Raw genomic sequence first — 17,651 nt, forward strand, 5'->3', positions numbered from 1 at the left:
AAAACTTAAGCTATGTTTGGTTTGAAGGAAAAGGTAAGAAAAAGATTTAGAAACCTATACAAAGTTTATAATGATTTCTTTACTTTTCCTTTTCTTTCCCTACTTTTTCTTCAAACCAACTATAGATTTAATGCTTATATAGGTGTATTTTTAACTAAGAAACAGAAAAATCCTGAAATGCCGAATGCAGCCTTAAATTCCAACTTTGTCATAACCTCTCATCTCTCATCTTCATCTTCTCACAACATATTCGCATCTTAGCCAGACATCACTCTTTTTATCTCATTACAATATCCCTTAATAGCATAATTGGATTTAATTCTCAAATGGAAATTAATTGGAACCGAAAATGACACAAGGCGGTGAAGCGACATTTAACTTTCCTCTCGTACACGGACTGCTAGTGTTAAATCAAGACAAGTAGTCCAATATTGGACTAGATAATGTCAAATAATTGTGGGATCCACATAATTAATGACAGTGTCAAATTGCAATCAACGTAAATTTTGAGTTCAGACATGTACTGGGCAATGGAAAGATTCCTTCACCGTTTGAAGGGTTCAACTTCTGGTTAGAAAACTGCAGTATCAACAGGGCAAGGACATAATATACGACAAGGGAATCACAGCAAATCCTGACTGAAAGTCTGAAACGAAAAGATAAGCATCTCTGATGAGAACCATGACGTAAGAGATTATGTATGAAGCTACAACAGATGAGCCAACGCAACAAATTAGACCGCATTATCATTTGTATATATATGATTTATATGTAAAAACAATCGTTTTTCTAGAATCTACTCTAGTGTCTCCATTCTCAACCTCTGTAAAAGTTTTTGCTCCGACCGATCAGTTCCGGAGAAAAGTTGAGTGGATCCTCCAAAAACTTTCATGGGTCCAGAAGATCGTCAACTTCATGTCTTCCTCTTCCCTTTTATGGCTCATGGCCATATGATCCCTTTTATGGACATGGCTAGACAATTCGCGCTGCGTGGGGTGAAGGTCACCATCGTCACCACCCCCTTGAACGCCATCCTTCTTTCCAAGACCGTCGATCGTGATAGAGAGTTGGGTATTGAAATCGATATTCACTCAATCCCATTCCCTACCAAAGAGGCAGGGTTACCAGAAGGATGCGAAAATGTTAATTCCATAACCACGCCTGAACTGAGTTCCAACTTCTTCAAAGCTCTAAACATGCTTCAACAACCGTTCCAGAAGCTCCTTGAAGAACACCACCCCGATTGTATTGTTGCAGACATGTTCTTCCCTTGGACCACTGATTTCGCCGGCAAACTTGGAATTCCAAGGCTGGTCTTTCACGGTAGCTGCTTCTTCTCTTCCTGCGTCCCTGATAGCATCAGCCGTTATGCACCCCACAACAACGTTTCATCGGAAACAGAGACCTTTGTCGTGCCGGGTCTTCCAGACCCCATAGAGATGACCAAGTCACAGTTGCCTGATCACATGAAAATCCAGAACGACTTCACAAGGGCTATGGAGCAAATAAAGGAGGCCGAGGTAAAGAGCTACGGCGTCGTGATGAACAGCTTCTACGAGTTGGAGCCAGCTTACGCAGAACACTACAGGAAAGTCATGGGAAGGAGGGCATGGCATATAGGACCGCTTTCACTTTACAACAGGGAAAAAATAGGTAAGGCGGCTCAGAGTCGGAGGGGAAACACAGCCTCAATCGATGAAAATGAGTGCTTGACTTGGCTCGACTCAAAGGAGCCCGATTCGGTTCTCTACGTGTGTTTCGGGAGTGGGCCTAGCTTCAGTACTGATCAACTAGTGGAGATTGCAATGGGTCTCGAAGCTTCTGGCCATGCATTTATTTGGGTGGTGAGGAAGGATGAGACGTCTGCAGGGTCTGTGGCAGAAGTGGAGCCATGGTTGCCTCAAGGGTTCGAGGATAGGGTTGGAAGCAAGGGACTGATAATAAGGGGATGGGCACCTCAGGTTTTGATTCTTCAGCATCACGCCATCGGAGGGTTCGTCACTCACTGCGGCTGGAATTCCTTACTGGAAAGCGTGTGCGTGGGGGTGCCCCTGATAACTTGGCCCGTTACTGCGGAGCAGTTCTACAATGAGAAGCTTGTAACCCAGGTGCTGAGGATAGGAGTCCCGGTGGGTGTCCAGCATTGGAATTCATGGTTGGGAAAAAGAGAACATCTAGTGAAGAGGGAGGAGATAAAGAAAGCGGTGACTCGGTTGATGGACGGTGGAGATGAAGCAGCGCAGATGAAAGGTCGAGTAAAGGAGCTCAAAGAGATGGCGAAAAGGGCTATTGACCAGAATGGATCTTCTGATACCGATTTCACATCTCTGATTAACGAGTTAAAGCTGCATCGAGATATGGGTGACAAGTTTGATCTTTGATGTCCCTAGCTACTGCCTAATACACTGTCGATCGTGGTTTCTTCTTTTTCTTTTTCTTTTTCCTTTTCCTTTTTTTTTTTAAGGATACTTAGGATCGCATTTTCCTAGTTATCTCAAGTCTCAACGCAAAGAAACGCCTTGATACGAAAAACTTGTGTACTTCCTCCTCTGTAATCGATATCTCTTTCTTTGCTTTATCATAGCTTTTCATATTTGTCGCTTTTCTGGTGGTGGATTCAGCACCCACCACCAGCAGCAGCAGATGGGTTGACAGTGTCATTATATGGACAGCATGTTGCCTCGGAGAGGTCTTTTAAATTTCCGAATAGTGTTATTCAGGATCTCGATAAAAAAGCAAGGGATTTCTTACGCACAAATATCAAAGAAAAGAAACAGCTCCATCTCATTAATTGAAACCGGGTATGCCCTTTTAAGCATTGGGGTGGACTTGGCCTGAAGAATATAACAAATACCTTGGAGAAAAAACTTTTGGGAAACTAAGCTAAGATATTCTTGATTCCCATGATTCGATTAAGAGAGGTATAAGAATGATTATTGGCAAAAGCAATGACACAAAATTCTGGTTTGATAAGTAGTGAGATGAGGCTCCCCTTATCAATTTGGTTAATAAAACATAAATCAATAATTTAGACCTCCGTGCTAATGATGTCATCAATCACGATACCAGAATTTCGAAGGATGACTTGATTAAGAACCTGATGCCTTTTAAGTGCGTGGGAAAAAAATTAAAACTATTTTCATTCCTTTGGGTGATCATGAGGATAGGCTAGTATGGAGGCCTAACCCAAATGGAAGCTTTTCAATCAAATCGGCATATGATGAGGCTTGCTCGATGCATGGTAACCCTACTAGGGTGATAAAGGAAACCAATAAGGTTTGGAGTCTAAAAATTGTTCCCAAGATTAAAGTCTTTTCATACTTCTTGCTCGACAACAAACTTCCTTCTAGGGTAGTTCTTAGAAAAAGAGGTTTTGATATTGACGGCTGTTGTGGGTTTTGGTGGATGAAGAGGATTTTGTTCATATTTTCCTTAAGTGCCATTTTACTAGACAAATATGGCTCATCACGAGAGATACTATTCCGGATCCTTCGGAGAACAGCAATTTGGTGATTGAATGGTGGACTTCTTTGAATGGTAATGTTGAGTGTCCTAAGAGTCCATTTGTGAAAGAAAAAATTGTTGTTTTAATGCGTGGCATATTTGGAAGGACCGAAATAACAAGACTTTCAATAATAAAGCAATTCCCCCTCCCATAATCATTGAGAGAGCTAAAAACTCTTTTATGGAATCAATTTCAAGTTTTGATTGAGACTCAATGATTGGACCTAGTAAATAGATCATCCCTGTCAAGTGGGTAAATCTAAAAGAGGATGTTATCAAAATAAACTTTGATGCTTCTTGCATTAACAACTGATACACCACTGCTTGTGTGGTCAGAAACCACCTTAGCTAGATTTTGGATTTCAAAGCCTTTGGAATAGGAGTTATGACTATTAATCTAGCTGAAGCGTGGGCTGCCTGGGAAGCTCACAATCTCGTTCTCAATTTCAACGGAGACTCCATCATCATTGAGGGTGATTCAAAGTTGGTTATTGATAGTTTGAAGAACCAAATGGACCCTCCATGGAAACTAAGAAGGATCATTGAAGGCTGTAAGTCTTTGATCAAGAGGATGGATGGCGATATTGAATACGGGCACATCTATCGGAAAGGGAATCGGGTTGCTGATGGATGGTGTTAATTGTGCTCATTTCAACCTTTCTTCTCTTGCTTCTTTGCCCTTCTCCTTAAAGTGTATTTCTTGTGCTGACATTTGGGGATGTGCTACCCCCCCGCTGTGTGTAGCCCCTTATCATTTGCATTGATAATATGAGGGTAGCCAACCTGGACGGTTTTATAGGTGCCATTTCATGAATATTGCAATACAAGAGATATGTTGCAAAGAGCACCTACAAAAAGTGAATTGGAGAACACAAGAATGATTCTGATTTCTGGGACGTTTTATTTTCTAGGATTATTAGGTATTAAAATCATTCAAAAATCAAAAACACAAAAATATATCCTCTATTTAAATCACGCCGATTCTTAAACCAGAATGTTCCCCCAATTTCACTCTCCAATCTGGATTATGCTTTTGCATGAGAGGCCCACTGGAAAAATGTGAAAATCAATTTATTTTACTAATTCTTATAAGGCAGTTTCATAAGGACAGAGGTCAGTATATCTGCATCAGCATTAAACCATACAAAGGGTCAACCATGAACCAACCACTCGTAAGTCATAAGTCATAACACACCCACACCCACCAGGCCCCAAATTCAAGCTTTAAAATGACCTCATTTGCATAAATACTCTGCAACATCACCTTTTAATAAGAACTGAAAGAAAATTTACTTAAACTTCTATCCTTTTATATAATGGCTTGAAACACTTCCAGCTTTGTAGAAATAAGCCTTAAACATCCCCTAGCATAGATTCCCAGTAGAAAGTTTGAAACATTTGTCAATGTTAATAAGCTTGCATTTAATCAATTCGGCTGTGTTCGATTTGAAGCTTGGGTGAGGAAAGGTAGGGATAGGTGTAAATTGGGCCGTGCCATACGTGGCCCAACACAATAGATTGTGGGCCATGCCAAGCCTGGGGTTTCAAGTCCATGAGCCGAAAAAAATTCATAAAAAATAAAATTTTAAGATCTTTTTTATGTTAATATTTTTATTATTTTGTCATTTAAAAAAAAAAAAAACACGGGCTTAACCTGATCCGCAGCCCAGCCTAGCCCAAGTCTCATCCCACGGCATAGCACAGACCTGTTCAGGCTCAGACAATGAACCGTTTCGGGCCGATCCCCCGAAATATCCCAAGAGAGAAGCACAGCCCAATTTACACCTCTAGGTAGAAAACCTTAGAGCCAAAGAAAAGAAAAAGGTAACAGATATCCAAGCAAGTCTGAAGTCTGGAAAACAAACATAAGTGAAGAAAGATGTCCAAACTCCAAAGTCTATTTCGAAAAGCAGATTAAGTTTCAAACTTTCATCCAATCTCAAAAAGTATAGTAAAAATCACCTAAAATAGCATCACCGTCTAGTTCAGCTTGGACGGATTCTACTCACCTGGATCCCACATATGTCGGGAAGAATATCTGTATAGAGAGATGCTTTTAAGTTCCAAATGAGTTCGATATCATGCGATTGGGGAATAAGATTTTCCCGTTTTGAACAGTTAAGTTTTATTATAAATTGATAAAAGCAAAATCATTCAGGTTAGCAAAGACGCCCTTGATTATAGCACCTTGCAATTTCGACTAGTTGATGGTTTCGGTTCCTAGAAGTTAGAAGACTTGAACATTAACACATTGTTTAAACTTGGGACGCATCTCCATCATACTTCTGCCATCATGAGAGGAAACCAAATTTGCCTAGATGTATAAATCTAACCTAAACTGCATGGGCAGGAAGGACTGATCTGCTCTAAATTGCAGGTTAAAGCCAACCTAATTCCAAGGCAAATCTTCAAACGAGCGTTCTTTTGAGTTTTGACGACACCCCATAACTTCAGGGTCTGTTTGGTTTGTAATCGGAATTGGAATCAAAATCCTCAAAAACCGGAATTGGAATGGTCCATTCCCATAATCTTTTGGTTCAGACAGAAATAAGAATAAGAATTAAAATCAGCAGAAATAGAATTTCATTCCCAAGGGAGGGGCAAGGAATAGCCATTCCCTCAAATGGGGGAATGCCATTCCAGAAGAAATAGGAATGGAATTCCGGTTCCGCCCAACCAAACAGTTGGAATCAGAATAACCCATTCCGATTCCGATTCCAGACCCCTATTCCCGTGAACCAAACGGGGCCTCAAAATTCCGTGGCTTTTAAAATTTTAAAAGGGTAAAAAAATCAAATATAGGGCTATTTAAGTTCACAATCAATTTACTTTCAACTAATCATTGCCTTTTATTTATGGGAATCTTATAACATTAGTCTGTCCATCAGAACACAAACCATAATAACACTACTACACAGCCAGACCACATATACATCCATCAGGTGAAAGGAGAGTTCACAAACCATAATAACCATTGCAAGGACATGAGAACTCTACTAAAATTAATAGCAATGAAGCATCCTTTTTCCCTTTTTCTTTGTTAAGTTCATCTATTGTCAATAAAGTTTGTCCACTACCATAAGCGTTTCACATACCCCAAAAAAGCGTATATTATGCAATCTTTAAATACATAAGAGAGACCAACAAATGTACCAATTATCTTTAACCAGCATAGTTCAGCAGCAACATTAGACAAGAGGCGGATATTGCTTCGCCTGCTGTCGGACCCTTCTCTTATACTCAGCTGGTTCCTGCAAAAATTAGTATCACATTGTCACTTGCCAATTAGAAACAGGAGCAGCACACTTGTGCTGCTTCCGGTGAAAATTGACACAACTGGTAAGAACCCTCGTTTATTGGTGGCAACATACCTGAATGAACAGTTGATATCCATCTGTTTGTGCAGGATCTGCGGGGTTTGGCTGGTCCAGCAAATCCTGTATGCCCACAAGAATTTGCTTCACTGTGATAGCTGGTCTCCACCCCTACACATAATACAAAGATGTTCAAAGTAGCCAACCGACTGGTACTATATAATCAGCAATCATAATTAATATTGTATGGTTTTGGTTACTTACACTGTCTTCATTGAGAATTGATAGGCACACAGTTCCCGAAGGGTAGACATTGGGGTGAAAGAAACCTTGAGGGAACTTGCACTTTGGTGGTTTACTAGGGTAGTCTTCACTGAAATGGAGTGTAATCGGGAAGTAGCCACCCTCCCAGTCAGTCTGCACAGGTGAAGTTGTTGATGGCCCTCAGAAGTCAGAACCAAATCAAAATTATAGTTACAGGAATTAATGAAAAGAAATGAAAAGGTATTTTCTTTTTTTATATGTAAAAAGAAAAGGAAGATGTTTCCAGTAATTTCACAAGTAGGAAATTGAAGAGATATCAAGTGACAAATATATCCACTAAATATCTCAAGCATGTTCTACTGCTTTAGTGTATACGCTTCATATGAAAGAATAATTAAAGGAAATGTTCCAGATCAATGGAGAAAAGAAATAGAACTGGAGCAACAATATTACTAGTGGAAACAAGTAGGTAAATTGCTGACATTTGTATATAAGAGACTAAGAGAGCAGACTCTATTAAACCCAAATATTTGTTCAGGAGACAAGCAGCAAAATCATTACATTAGTGGAAGTAAACTAATAGAAGAATAAGGTCCATCATCCTCATAGAATAGGTTAATGTTTCTGTTATTCTATTCTCGTTGGACAAAGGAGAATAGAACTATTTATATTGTGCTCCCAGATCTACAACATCTATAACAAAATTTGTAACTTCTACAATTTCGTGTAATCTATCACGCTCATCCATGTACCCCATCTGACTGACAAGCTAGACCTAGCATCAACATAATGCAGGTCTCCCTCCTAAAAGAAATATCTAAAAAACAATTATAAACCATGAGCAGCAGAGAAGGTTAAATTAGTAGACCATGAACCCAAGGTAGGTTTATCTTGGGGACAGAATCCACAAGAAATTGGTCAAACCAAGAAGTCAAAACAACTAATGTTGGCTGAGTTGAACCAAGAAATAGACCAGTCTTGCCTTAGAACTTGGGAAAAATATTGAAGTTGTCAACAGCCCCACCCAAACTGTGTCGGTTATGAAAACTGTGGTACCAAGTAGATCCTACAGATTCACATAACTTTCACAAATCTATGTTTTGGAAACTACACTTGGAGAATGCATGTCCCCCCCCCCAGGGCTCTCTCTGTTCTCTAATACATATAATAAGTATCTTTACCATGTTCTCATACCTTCCTCCCACCAAAAGAAGAGAATGCATCCCTTCACAAAACTGCACCCGATGCTGGCATGGAAAAGGGGAGAAAGAAACCATAGAAAAAATTATCCTTTTCTTTTTGAGGGAAAAAAATCAAGACCAACTGCTGAACAAAAAACAAAATAAATCAAGACGAACTTTTGTAGCATTCTTTTACCAAAAAAAAATGGCAATTCGATTGGAAGTTGGAACAAGTTTAATTAGCCTAAAGAGTCAAAATAGTTAAAAAGAAACTCTTTTAAAGGTAAGATATGTATAATTGCAATGCCAAAAAGGGGAACAATCCCAGAAATTACAATGGAAGCCCCCATAAGAAGAGGGGGCTCCCAGACAACACAGCATAATCAAAAAGCCAGACAGGGTTAAAAAGAATCTTATTACAAGCTTTTACATTTAAAAAAAAAAAAAAAGGAATCTTATCCCTACTATCTTTCATAAGGGGTGGACAGGGTAGTTCAACTTCCATCTGGTCATGGTTAATTGGAATAAGGTGTGCATACCAAGGAAAAAGCCAAAATGGTGGTCTATGGCTGAACCCATTGAAGACAGTTGATACTGCCACTTGGCAAATGGTTTTGAATGTTCAATGAGGATACAGGGAGTCCATAGAGGTGAGTCATAATTGCTAGGTATGGCAACTAGGAATCTTGAATTGGTACCTGGAATTGGATAGCTTATCTTTTGAATGCATGGTTTGGAAAGGAATTGAAAAGTCATACCAACAATATGTTGAAGTGAACAAGTATAGAATTAGGGATGGCTCGAGGATGAGCTTTTGGAAAGATCCTTGGTGTAATGATCGTCCACTCATGGAAAAGTTCACATTTGTTTATGGCTGCCAGAGACACAGAGGAATCAGTGGCTGACTTCTATGGGTTACAAAATAATGAAGCCATTTGGACTCTACAGATTAGAAGGGATTTGAATGATGAGAAGTTGAACCCATGACTGAACAGCTGCAGAAAAGTGAGACCATGTCAGTCATGGGATGAAAAGTGAATCCATTCTCACACCAAGATAGAAGAATGCAGTCATGGGATAAATTAGGGTTGACTCAGTATGGTCTTTCTTTAAAAAGATGAACTCCCCTACAAACAGGTACATTTCCTAATGCAAGGATAAAATCTCCAGTCCCAAAGGTGGTTTTCATAACATGGATAGCAGCAGCAGAGAAATGTGTAATGGTTCCTAGCCTCATATGGAGAGGTCTGACATTGGACAGAAGCAACTGAGTACCATGTGCAGATGGTACATGTTGAAGGCCCTTTGTAAACAGTTGATTTTTTATGAATAACAGAAATTTTATTAATAAAAACATAGAAGTACAAACAGAGAATTTATGTTCATCTCATTACAAAACCCATAGCTCATTACAACCCTTTGAAATCTTTAAAGAATTCCCTACCCAAAATTTACAAAATGGCCCGAAAAAAGATGTTCTCTATTAACCTTTCAAGTAGTATGACCAATTTAAATTAGAGTGCTAATCTGTTACAATTTACGAATTTATACTCAATGTTTTTGATGAATGTTAAACATTATTCACCATCCATAACTGATCTTAATCTCCTCTCTCCTGGAAATTCACGCCACTAAAGCTTCACTACAAGGATTAAAATATCAATACACCTGATACTCTAAGTTGCATATCGGTGTGCATTGACATAACCAATTCTCACTATTCTTTTTTTTCCTATTACGTTTTTATTTAACAATCATTAGAGGGTTCCAACCAAGTATTTTAAAGTTTAAATGTTTAAAAATGCCTTTGTATTGGTGTATCCATGCGTATCTGGATGCACCAAGATGGACGTATCGTATCAATATTTTAATCCTTGCTTCACCATTAAAGCTCTAGGTTATCTCTTCCTTTTCCTTTTTCCTAAACTTGTCTGTAAAATAAGGACTTCCCCCAACTGCTCTAATAACTGTCCATTTCTGCCAATTTTTGAGGAAAACTACTAGACTTCTAATTTGGCAACACCAGCAACGCACACAAAGCCAACACAGCGAAACATCTTACTAAGTTGCTGACATATGGATCACTTTTCAGTTTCCTAAATCCTAATACTGTGGTACTGAAACCTTCTTCCTTTGATTAGACCCAAAGATTTACAACTAACCTTTTGAAATGTATTTGCATCACTTTGTCTTTCACATTGGCTCATCCTAAACAGTACAAACATGAAACACAGCCCTTATTATCTAATGAAATTATTACAGACTAATAAATATTACACACACATACATGATTTTGACAGTCAGAATGGTCTTATCTAATCCTTATTTGTCATTGTAAACATAATGGTGTTAACCCTATACCAGAAAATGATTATGAAAGTCTCCTTCCTTGAAAATATCCAGCAACCTATGTGAACCCCACTTCTCCATTCCACTTAGTGTCATATCCATTGTTAAATTATAGGCCTTCAAAATCATTTCTCACTACTCCAACTCATTTCATTTTGTCATGTGCCTATTTCTTCTAGACCCTTCAGCTCACTTCTTCTCACTAGTGCTGTAGATGGTCTCCTCTAATGTGACTAAACCATCTTAATAAACCTTCCCTCATTTTATTATCTACTTGGGCCACTCCTTAGTTCCTATAAATATGTTTATTCCTGATCATATCCTTTCTAGTTTTCCCATTCATCCATCTCAACATTCACATTTCTGCTACACTATTTTCTAGACATGTTTTTTGACTGCCACAATCTAAGCACCATATACCTCAAATGAGGTACTGAGAAATAATTGGCTTCCCCATATATATTGTTAGTCAGCAATTGATCTCCCAAGTGTACAATCACATACTATTCCAACTTCCAACCATTATTTTAGTGAGACTCAAGAGTCTTCCAAAGTTGGCATAACAAAAGAGAGAGGATAGACAACTAATGTTAAACAAATTGGATGCACACACTTGATGGGTCAATTCTTGATTCTCATAGATCACTCTGAACATCGATTTCTTTCAAAGAAAAATCATATACGTCACTTGTCTTACATCTGATCTTATTCTTTTTAATTGATGATAAACAAAAGGAAAGCATTAAAATAATGAAAATGATATCCTACCCCACTAATGAGGGGATTGGAAGAGCATGAAGATGGAAGGCCTCACCTGAGGCACCTACATACAGATTAACCAATGGAGCAACCAAACAGAAGGAAACAGGGGGAAATCAAAAGAAACAAGTATCCCTTGGGCAGGGTCCCAACAAAACAATCCTCCAACTCCTCCCTCAGCAGCTCACCTGCAGAAGATAGTGGCCCAATGTTTGCATCCAACCAAAGAGAAGTTCACCATAGATAACAGATAATATGTACCCTTTCTAATGAGATGACAATGAGTCCCAAGGTGCATTTGCTGCCTGTCAAAGCCATTCTAATAATAAGTTGAGAACCACCTTCCAGTTCAAGGTGATCTACATCTAATGGAAACACCAGCCTAAGACTCTGAACCAATGGCTCGGTTTCAGCTCAAAAGTACCCCATGCCAAGGGCTCCTAAAAGTGCCTTCAAACCCCAAAAGTCAATAATTAGCAGCATGTTACTCAAATTACAACAGTGAAATAGCTCTAAATTTTGCCACTAATTACAAGCCAATATGGAACCTTAGAAATCAGTACAAACATACCACAAGTGCAAGTTATCTAAATATAACTTACAATGTAGACTCTCCAGTCTCCACACAATGCCCTTCCTATAACTAACCACTACTTCCCCTTCAGTTTCTATACTCTTCCAAAATAACAAAATAAGCTTCTTTGTTGTCTTTTAACCCTACCAGTGTGAGCTTGTCTTACACCACCGGTCCAAATCCCAGATAAAGGAGGAGGATTGTATCAGGTTGGTAGCTGGGATAAAACTTCTGCCAAACTCTTATGGTCATGGATACTGAATTGTGTTTGGAATGGTAAAGTGAAACAGGATTCATGTAGCCAACTGCATATAGTTGGGATAAGGCTTAAATGATGATAATGATGATGATCTCCTTTGCTATTTTTATTGCTGAAATCGGGTCAGTTTTCTAATATAACAAAATTATAAAATATATTATTTGAAGATCAATTTAAACATCATATGGAATGTAGACAAGGCAATGGACATGATAAAAAAGGCATTTTTCTGCATCTAGAGAAGAATATAAAAATAATGCTTCTGAAAGTAGCTTCTAATGCCAGGTTCACAGGAATTCATCTCCTTACCGAGGAGATAGTGATTCCTTGCACTACCCAACCACAAAGAGACACAGAAAACAATTCCATGTCAGAGAAAAACTATTACTCACTACATTGAAGTCAGTACTGACAAATTTGTACTCCAACAAGATTGGGTGACCACAGTTGATTTCCTAGGATCAAGGAGTAAAGGTAGTCAACATGCACACAAACACATATGCACATAGTACTACCAACAATATGCATAGAAACATGGGCGTCTACAATTTACATAAGTGCAGACATATGTAAAGTTTAGTTACCATGACATTATAGACGACAATAATAAAAACAGAAGGCCCCAACTATACTGTTAACATTTAGTTTATAGAACCCCCAATACGAGTAGAATATTTAATAAAACATTGTATAGTGTTCGATTTAAACCCTAAACATCCAATGATCCAAAATTAGGTTATGGTCCATCACCACTACCAAAGAGAGAGGGAGAGTCACGCGCAAAAAGTAAACTCCGATAATGATCACAGTCAACTGATCATTGTGAGGTACTAAAACATATTGATTAACATTAGAAACAACACAACAATAATTGGAAAACAAGTAAAAAATGACTAAAAAATGAAACCACATAATCGAAGATAAAGAGAGAGGAAAACAAGAATTCCAGATGAAAGGTTCACAGAGGAAGAAGACGACTTACCCCAGGCTTACCAGGGATTGTACAGTTCCACACCATCAAATTAACAGAACCATCTGGCAGAGTCTCTGGCTTAGCAACGAAACCCTAGAAAGAAATTCATAAACAAAAAAAAAAGAAAAAAAGTTAAATAAAATCAACAAGGCAAATGAAGCAGAGAGGGAAAGCAAAATAAAAAAGAACCAAAGTCCTCGACGAGAGAGATGTACGGACATGAGGATGATTCTTACGCCAGGCTTTTCGCTCCTCGGCGAGACGTCCACGAGCAATACCTCCCGACATGTTGTTGTCTTCTTGTCACTCTCGCAGTCTCTCTTTGCACTTCTCTGTGTTCTCTTTGTTTTTTTCGTGATAGGAGGGATGAAATGGGAAAACCTCTGCGTCTCCTGAGACCAAACCACTCGTCTTGTGATTCTGCCACTAGCCGGTAGCCCAGCCACCACCCTCTTTACCTCTTTATTATTTCCTCCGTGGGGAAATTACAAGATACCACCAGTCATGACTCATGAGCGTGGAAACATATACAACTATATTCCATGTTTTCATATATTTTTTTAAAACGAAAAACAATAATTTTACAATTTCCTCTGATTAAAAGTCAACTGCATCTTGAGCGTGAGAATCACGCAACTATCTGGTCCCACACCAGATGAACGGTTAGTGTTCCTTGTACGGCTTTACGGTTTCTGGAATCAAAGCACAAACGAATCCCGTGCCGCCCGAAGTACGAGATACAAGAGCGAATCTTTTCCTTTTCGCGAATTCGTGTGGATTCCACCCAAATTAACGCCCACAAGGATTCAATCTCACTTAACGCATCTCACACTGACCTCATGTCCCCATCCTATTATTATGTATTGGGAACATCTCCCATGAATAATAAAACACGGTGGGATGAAGCTGTGCGGTTCTTGTGAGGTGCGTTGTGTAAGTAATAGATCCCGTCTCGCGTATACTATCCAGTCTTGGTTGGTGGCATTTTTTTCAACAACCTCTAGCTTAAAGGCGTAAAGTTTCTTCTTTTCTACTTTTGATTTCAAATTTTCTTTTTTTTTTAATAATAAAAGCATTTAAAAAGCAAAAATATAAAAAAAAAAAAAAATGGATTCCTTATTAATACAATGGGTATGACATTATTTGATATAGAAAGTTTTATCTTGGACCCTACATTGCTTTCCTTTTCTTTTCGGCTCAGCATAAAGTAGTTTCCCTTCTCATATTTCCCAAAAGAAATGGGGCGCGGCATGACATGGGCTTAGCACTTTATTGGATTACTAAACTTTGTTCAAATGCTTTTTTTTCTTCATTGATGAATAATTTCCCCCACAAGGCCCCAAGATAAGTTATCTTCCTAAGCTCGTAATGTGAAAAAAAAAATGGAGGCAATTGCAGACGGACAGAATAAATATCACAGAGAGGATTTTATGTTAATGGGTTGGAGTGAGCATCATTATTGAGAAATTATATGGGAGAATTTGCCATGAGCCGAGCTGTTTTGGTAATTGTGTAATGGGTTTAAGTGCAACTCAGCTAAGGATTTATTTATTTATTTATTGGGTAAATTGCTAAAACCTTTCTCAAGTTTCTGATCATTGCTGAAACCTCCCCTGAAGTTTGGCAATTGCATCACCTCCCTTTAATGTTTTAACGCAGTTACAAGTAGATGGTCAGAATCCTCCAACAACGGGCATAAAATGTCCAAAATACCTATGCAGTTATTATTATCAAAATGCTTAATTTCCAAATTTTTTCCTCATATCAATCGCTACACCAAACCTTTGTAATCTCTTCTCCAAAAATGATTTATTTTTCAAATTTGCTCTTCATATCAAATTATCAATCACTCAAAGGTAAGGCTATAACTTTAAAATCTCTCTTTTTTTGTTGTTCATAATACTTGTATTGTTTTTTTTTTCTTTAAAAACCATGCTCAATAGTAACTGCATTGGTATCTTGGACATTTTTGTGCCTCGTTAGAGGATTATAACATAGAGGATTTACTTGCAACTATGTCATAAAAGCTCAGGTGAGGTGATTGCAATTACCAAACTTTGGGGGAGGTTTATGATAGCAAAAGACATAATACGAAACTCAAAAGAGGTTTGACACCCCGTGAATTTTGATTGGTAGCACCTGTTTGGTCATCTCTTTTATTATGCCAGTTGATGGCTATGAGTTTTTATGATATCATATCTTTTTGCTATTATAGTCAAACCCATTTATTTCACACAATGGGGGCAGCCGACAACCCATCCCCAGGGTCCATAAGGCCATAACCTATCAGGCTACCAATTGAGCCACTATTAGTTGGTAGCGAATGAGATTGAGGTATTGGAATTCACATAGGGGTGCAAGTCAGGTGGGTTGGGACGGGTTTATCGTTAACCCGAGCCTAACCCTAGAATTTGGGTTTAAGGCTCAAGCCTAAGGTCAAACCCGATCTTCTCAACCCAAGCCTAGACGCACTGTAATTTGATGCACTTGGGTTGGGCTTGGGCCTAGACTATGAGACAAAGATTATTTCTGATTTGATCTTATCTATCGAGGGTCCATTTCAGCGTCACAAACATTTTTGTTTTCACATCAAAAGTACTTTTCCAATATTTATGTTAGGTTCTCGAGTTGGTCAATGAACCCACTCTAAAATTATATATATACATATATATATATATATATATATTATCTATAATATCTATAAAAGTGCAAATAGAGGCATCTTGGCTTCTCGAATTTTTATTGGATAGCTTTATCCCTATATCTTCAGGTTTTTGGAGGGCATACATGTAACTATAATTTAATAAAATGTTGCACATTAATTGGCATGATTAAAGAATGAATATAATTGGCTTTTGATTTTGTCTAAAAAATAGCCAATTAATAAATATAGTTGGCGTTACTTTTTTCTTTATAATTGATATAATTAATTGAGGCTGGTCGCTTTAGCATATGAAGCTAGGAAGAAACACTTAATCAGTTTTTACACCCTAAACTCTAATACAGCTACTAACCCTCCTAGAGAGAGAACCTCCTCCCTACTCAGGAAAACATGGCAATGCTTCATCTCTACACTTCTCCAACACTGGCACAAAGTACCGACCCACCAACCGCTTTGCCTTCAGCTTCAAGCCACATTGTCTCGAACGTGTTGTCGCTGCAATTGGCAACTACAAATGATTAGGTGCAAAGCAGCGGATGTCTGTACCTATTACCTTTTGTAATTTGGACACTTGGAGTGAATAATAGAATGAAGCTTGTTATTTTAGTTCTACAACCTCTATTAAAGGTGTTTATGAGTTTTGAGAGAGAAATAGATTGATTGAAGATTATTAGTTTTGTTCTTACAAAAAAAATTCCCCCTTACAACTCACATGGAACAGACTATATCCATATAGGATTTTAAAATCAAAGAGAGAGGACAAAACTTAATAAAATCATTGCAAGGTTGACCTTCTGACACTGTTTACCCCTTCATCTTAAGACCCGAAACTGGAATCGAATCCAATTATCCGATCGAAGGCATTTTGATCCTAAACCTCATTCTATGTCAAATCAGAAATCCTAAAACATAGATATGTATATCCCATAAATCCAAATCCAACGGCACCAAGATCACCCCGTTTACCCTTTCATCCTAAGACACGAAGCCAAAATCAATTTTGGTCGTCCAATTGAAATCATTTTGATCCTGAACCTCAGTTTATGTCAAATCAGAAATTTGACACCATAAATACATAGAGCCTAAAAATCCAAATCCAACGACACCCATATCACTGAAATCCGACACCATTTACCTCTTCATCTTAAGACCTGAAGCCAGATTTGATTCCAATCGTTCGATCAGAGTCATTTTCACCCTAAACCTCATTTCACGTCAAATCAGAAATCCAAAATCATAGGTACAGATCCCAAAAATCCAAATCCAGCTACACTAAGATCACCCGAATCTGACATTATTCACCCCTTCATCCTAAGACTCGAAGCAAGAACCGATTTCAATCATCTGATTGAAGTCATTTTGATCTTAAACTTCATTTCACATCAAATCATAAATCCAAGACCATATGCACATGGACCCCAAAAATCCAAATCCAATGACACCAAAATCATCCGAATCCAACACCGTCTACTCCTTCATCTTAAGACCCGAAGTCGGAACCGATTTCAATCATTCGGTTGGAGTTATTTTGATACTGAACCTCATTTCGCATCAAATCATAAATCTAAAACTATAGGTAGGGAGAGCCCAAAAATCTAAATCCAGCACTAATTACCCCTTCATCTTAAGACCCAAAGCTGAAACTGATTCTAATCGTCCGATCAGTATCATTTTGATCCTAAACCTCATTTTATGTCAAATTAGAAATCTGACACCATAGTTACATAAAGCCCAAATCCAAATAACATATATATACATCTATATACATATATATATATATATTATTTGGATAAGTGTGAATAGGTGTCTTTG

At 38.2% G+C, this 17,651-nt stretch overlaps 2 protein-coding genes across 2 annotated transcripts; one reads left to right on the plus strand and one right to left on the minus strand.

Moving 5' to 3' along the window:
• Positions 1–703: 703 nt before the first annotated feature.
• LOC104601720 (putative UDP-glucosyl transferase 73B6) lies at positions 704–2,578 on the plus strand. Its single transcript, XM_010265153.3, has one exon. It carries the CDS (start codon positions 891–893, stop codon positions 2,379–2,381), a length of 1,491 nt encoding a protein of 496 aa, XP_010263455.1. The 5' UTR covers positions 704–890; the 3' UTR covers positions 2,382–2,578.
• A 3,907-nt stretch (positions 2,579–6,485) lies between these two features.
• On the minus strand, positions 6,486–13,677 carry LOC104601719 (SUMO-conjugating enzyme SCE1-like). The gene is made up of 5 exons (XM_010265152.3): positions 13,397–13,677; positions 13,187–13,270; positions 7,083–7,235; positions 6,876–6,989; positions 6,486–6,755 (listed from the first exon to the last, which is right to left on the minus strand). Exons 1-5 carry the CDS (start codon positions 13,463–13,465, stop codon positions 6,693–6,695), a joined length of 483 nt encoding a protein of 160 aa, XP_010263454.1. The 5' UTR covers positions 13,466–13,677; the 3' UTR covers positions 6,486–6,692.
• Positions 13,678–17,651: the final 3,974 nt, after the last annotated feature.

The sequence above is a fragment of the Nelumbo nucifera genome, chromosome 1, assembly GCF_055504915.1.
Source record: "Nelumbo nucifera cultivar China Antique chromosome 1, China Antique-T2T, whole genome shotgun sequence".
Taxonomy (NCBI): domain Eukaryota; kingdom Viridiplantae; phylum Streptophyta; class Magnoliopsida; order Proteales; family Nelumbonaceae; genus Nelumbo; species Nelumbo nucifera.

What these genes read in the sequence shown, in the direction of transcription:
- LOC104601720 (XM_010265153.3), top strand. Translation starts at nt 891, where the DNA reads ATGGGTCCAGAAGATCGTCAACTTCATGTCTTCCTCTTCCCTTTTATG.
- LOC104601719 (XM_010265152.3), bottom strand. Translation starts at nt 13,465, where the DNA reads ATGTCGGGAGGTATTGCTCGTGGACGTCTCGCCGAGGAGCGAAAAGCC. An exon ending in GGCGTAAGAATCATCCTCAT is followed by an intron (nt 13,271 to 13,396) that starts GTCCGTACATCT and finishes ATTTCTTTCTAG; the next exon opens with GGTTTCGTTGCTAAGCCAGA. An exon ending in CAATCCCTGGTAAGCCTGGG is followed by an intron (nt 7,236 to 13,186) that starts GTAAGTCGTCTT and finishes TCACCTGTGCAG; the next exon opens with ACTGACTGGGAGGGTGGCTA.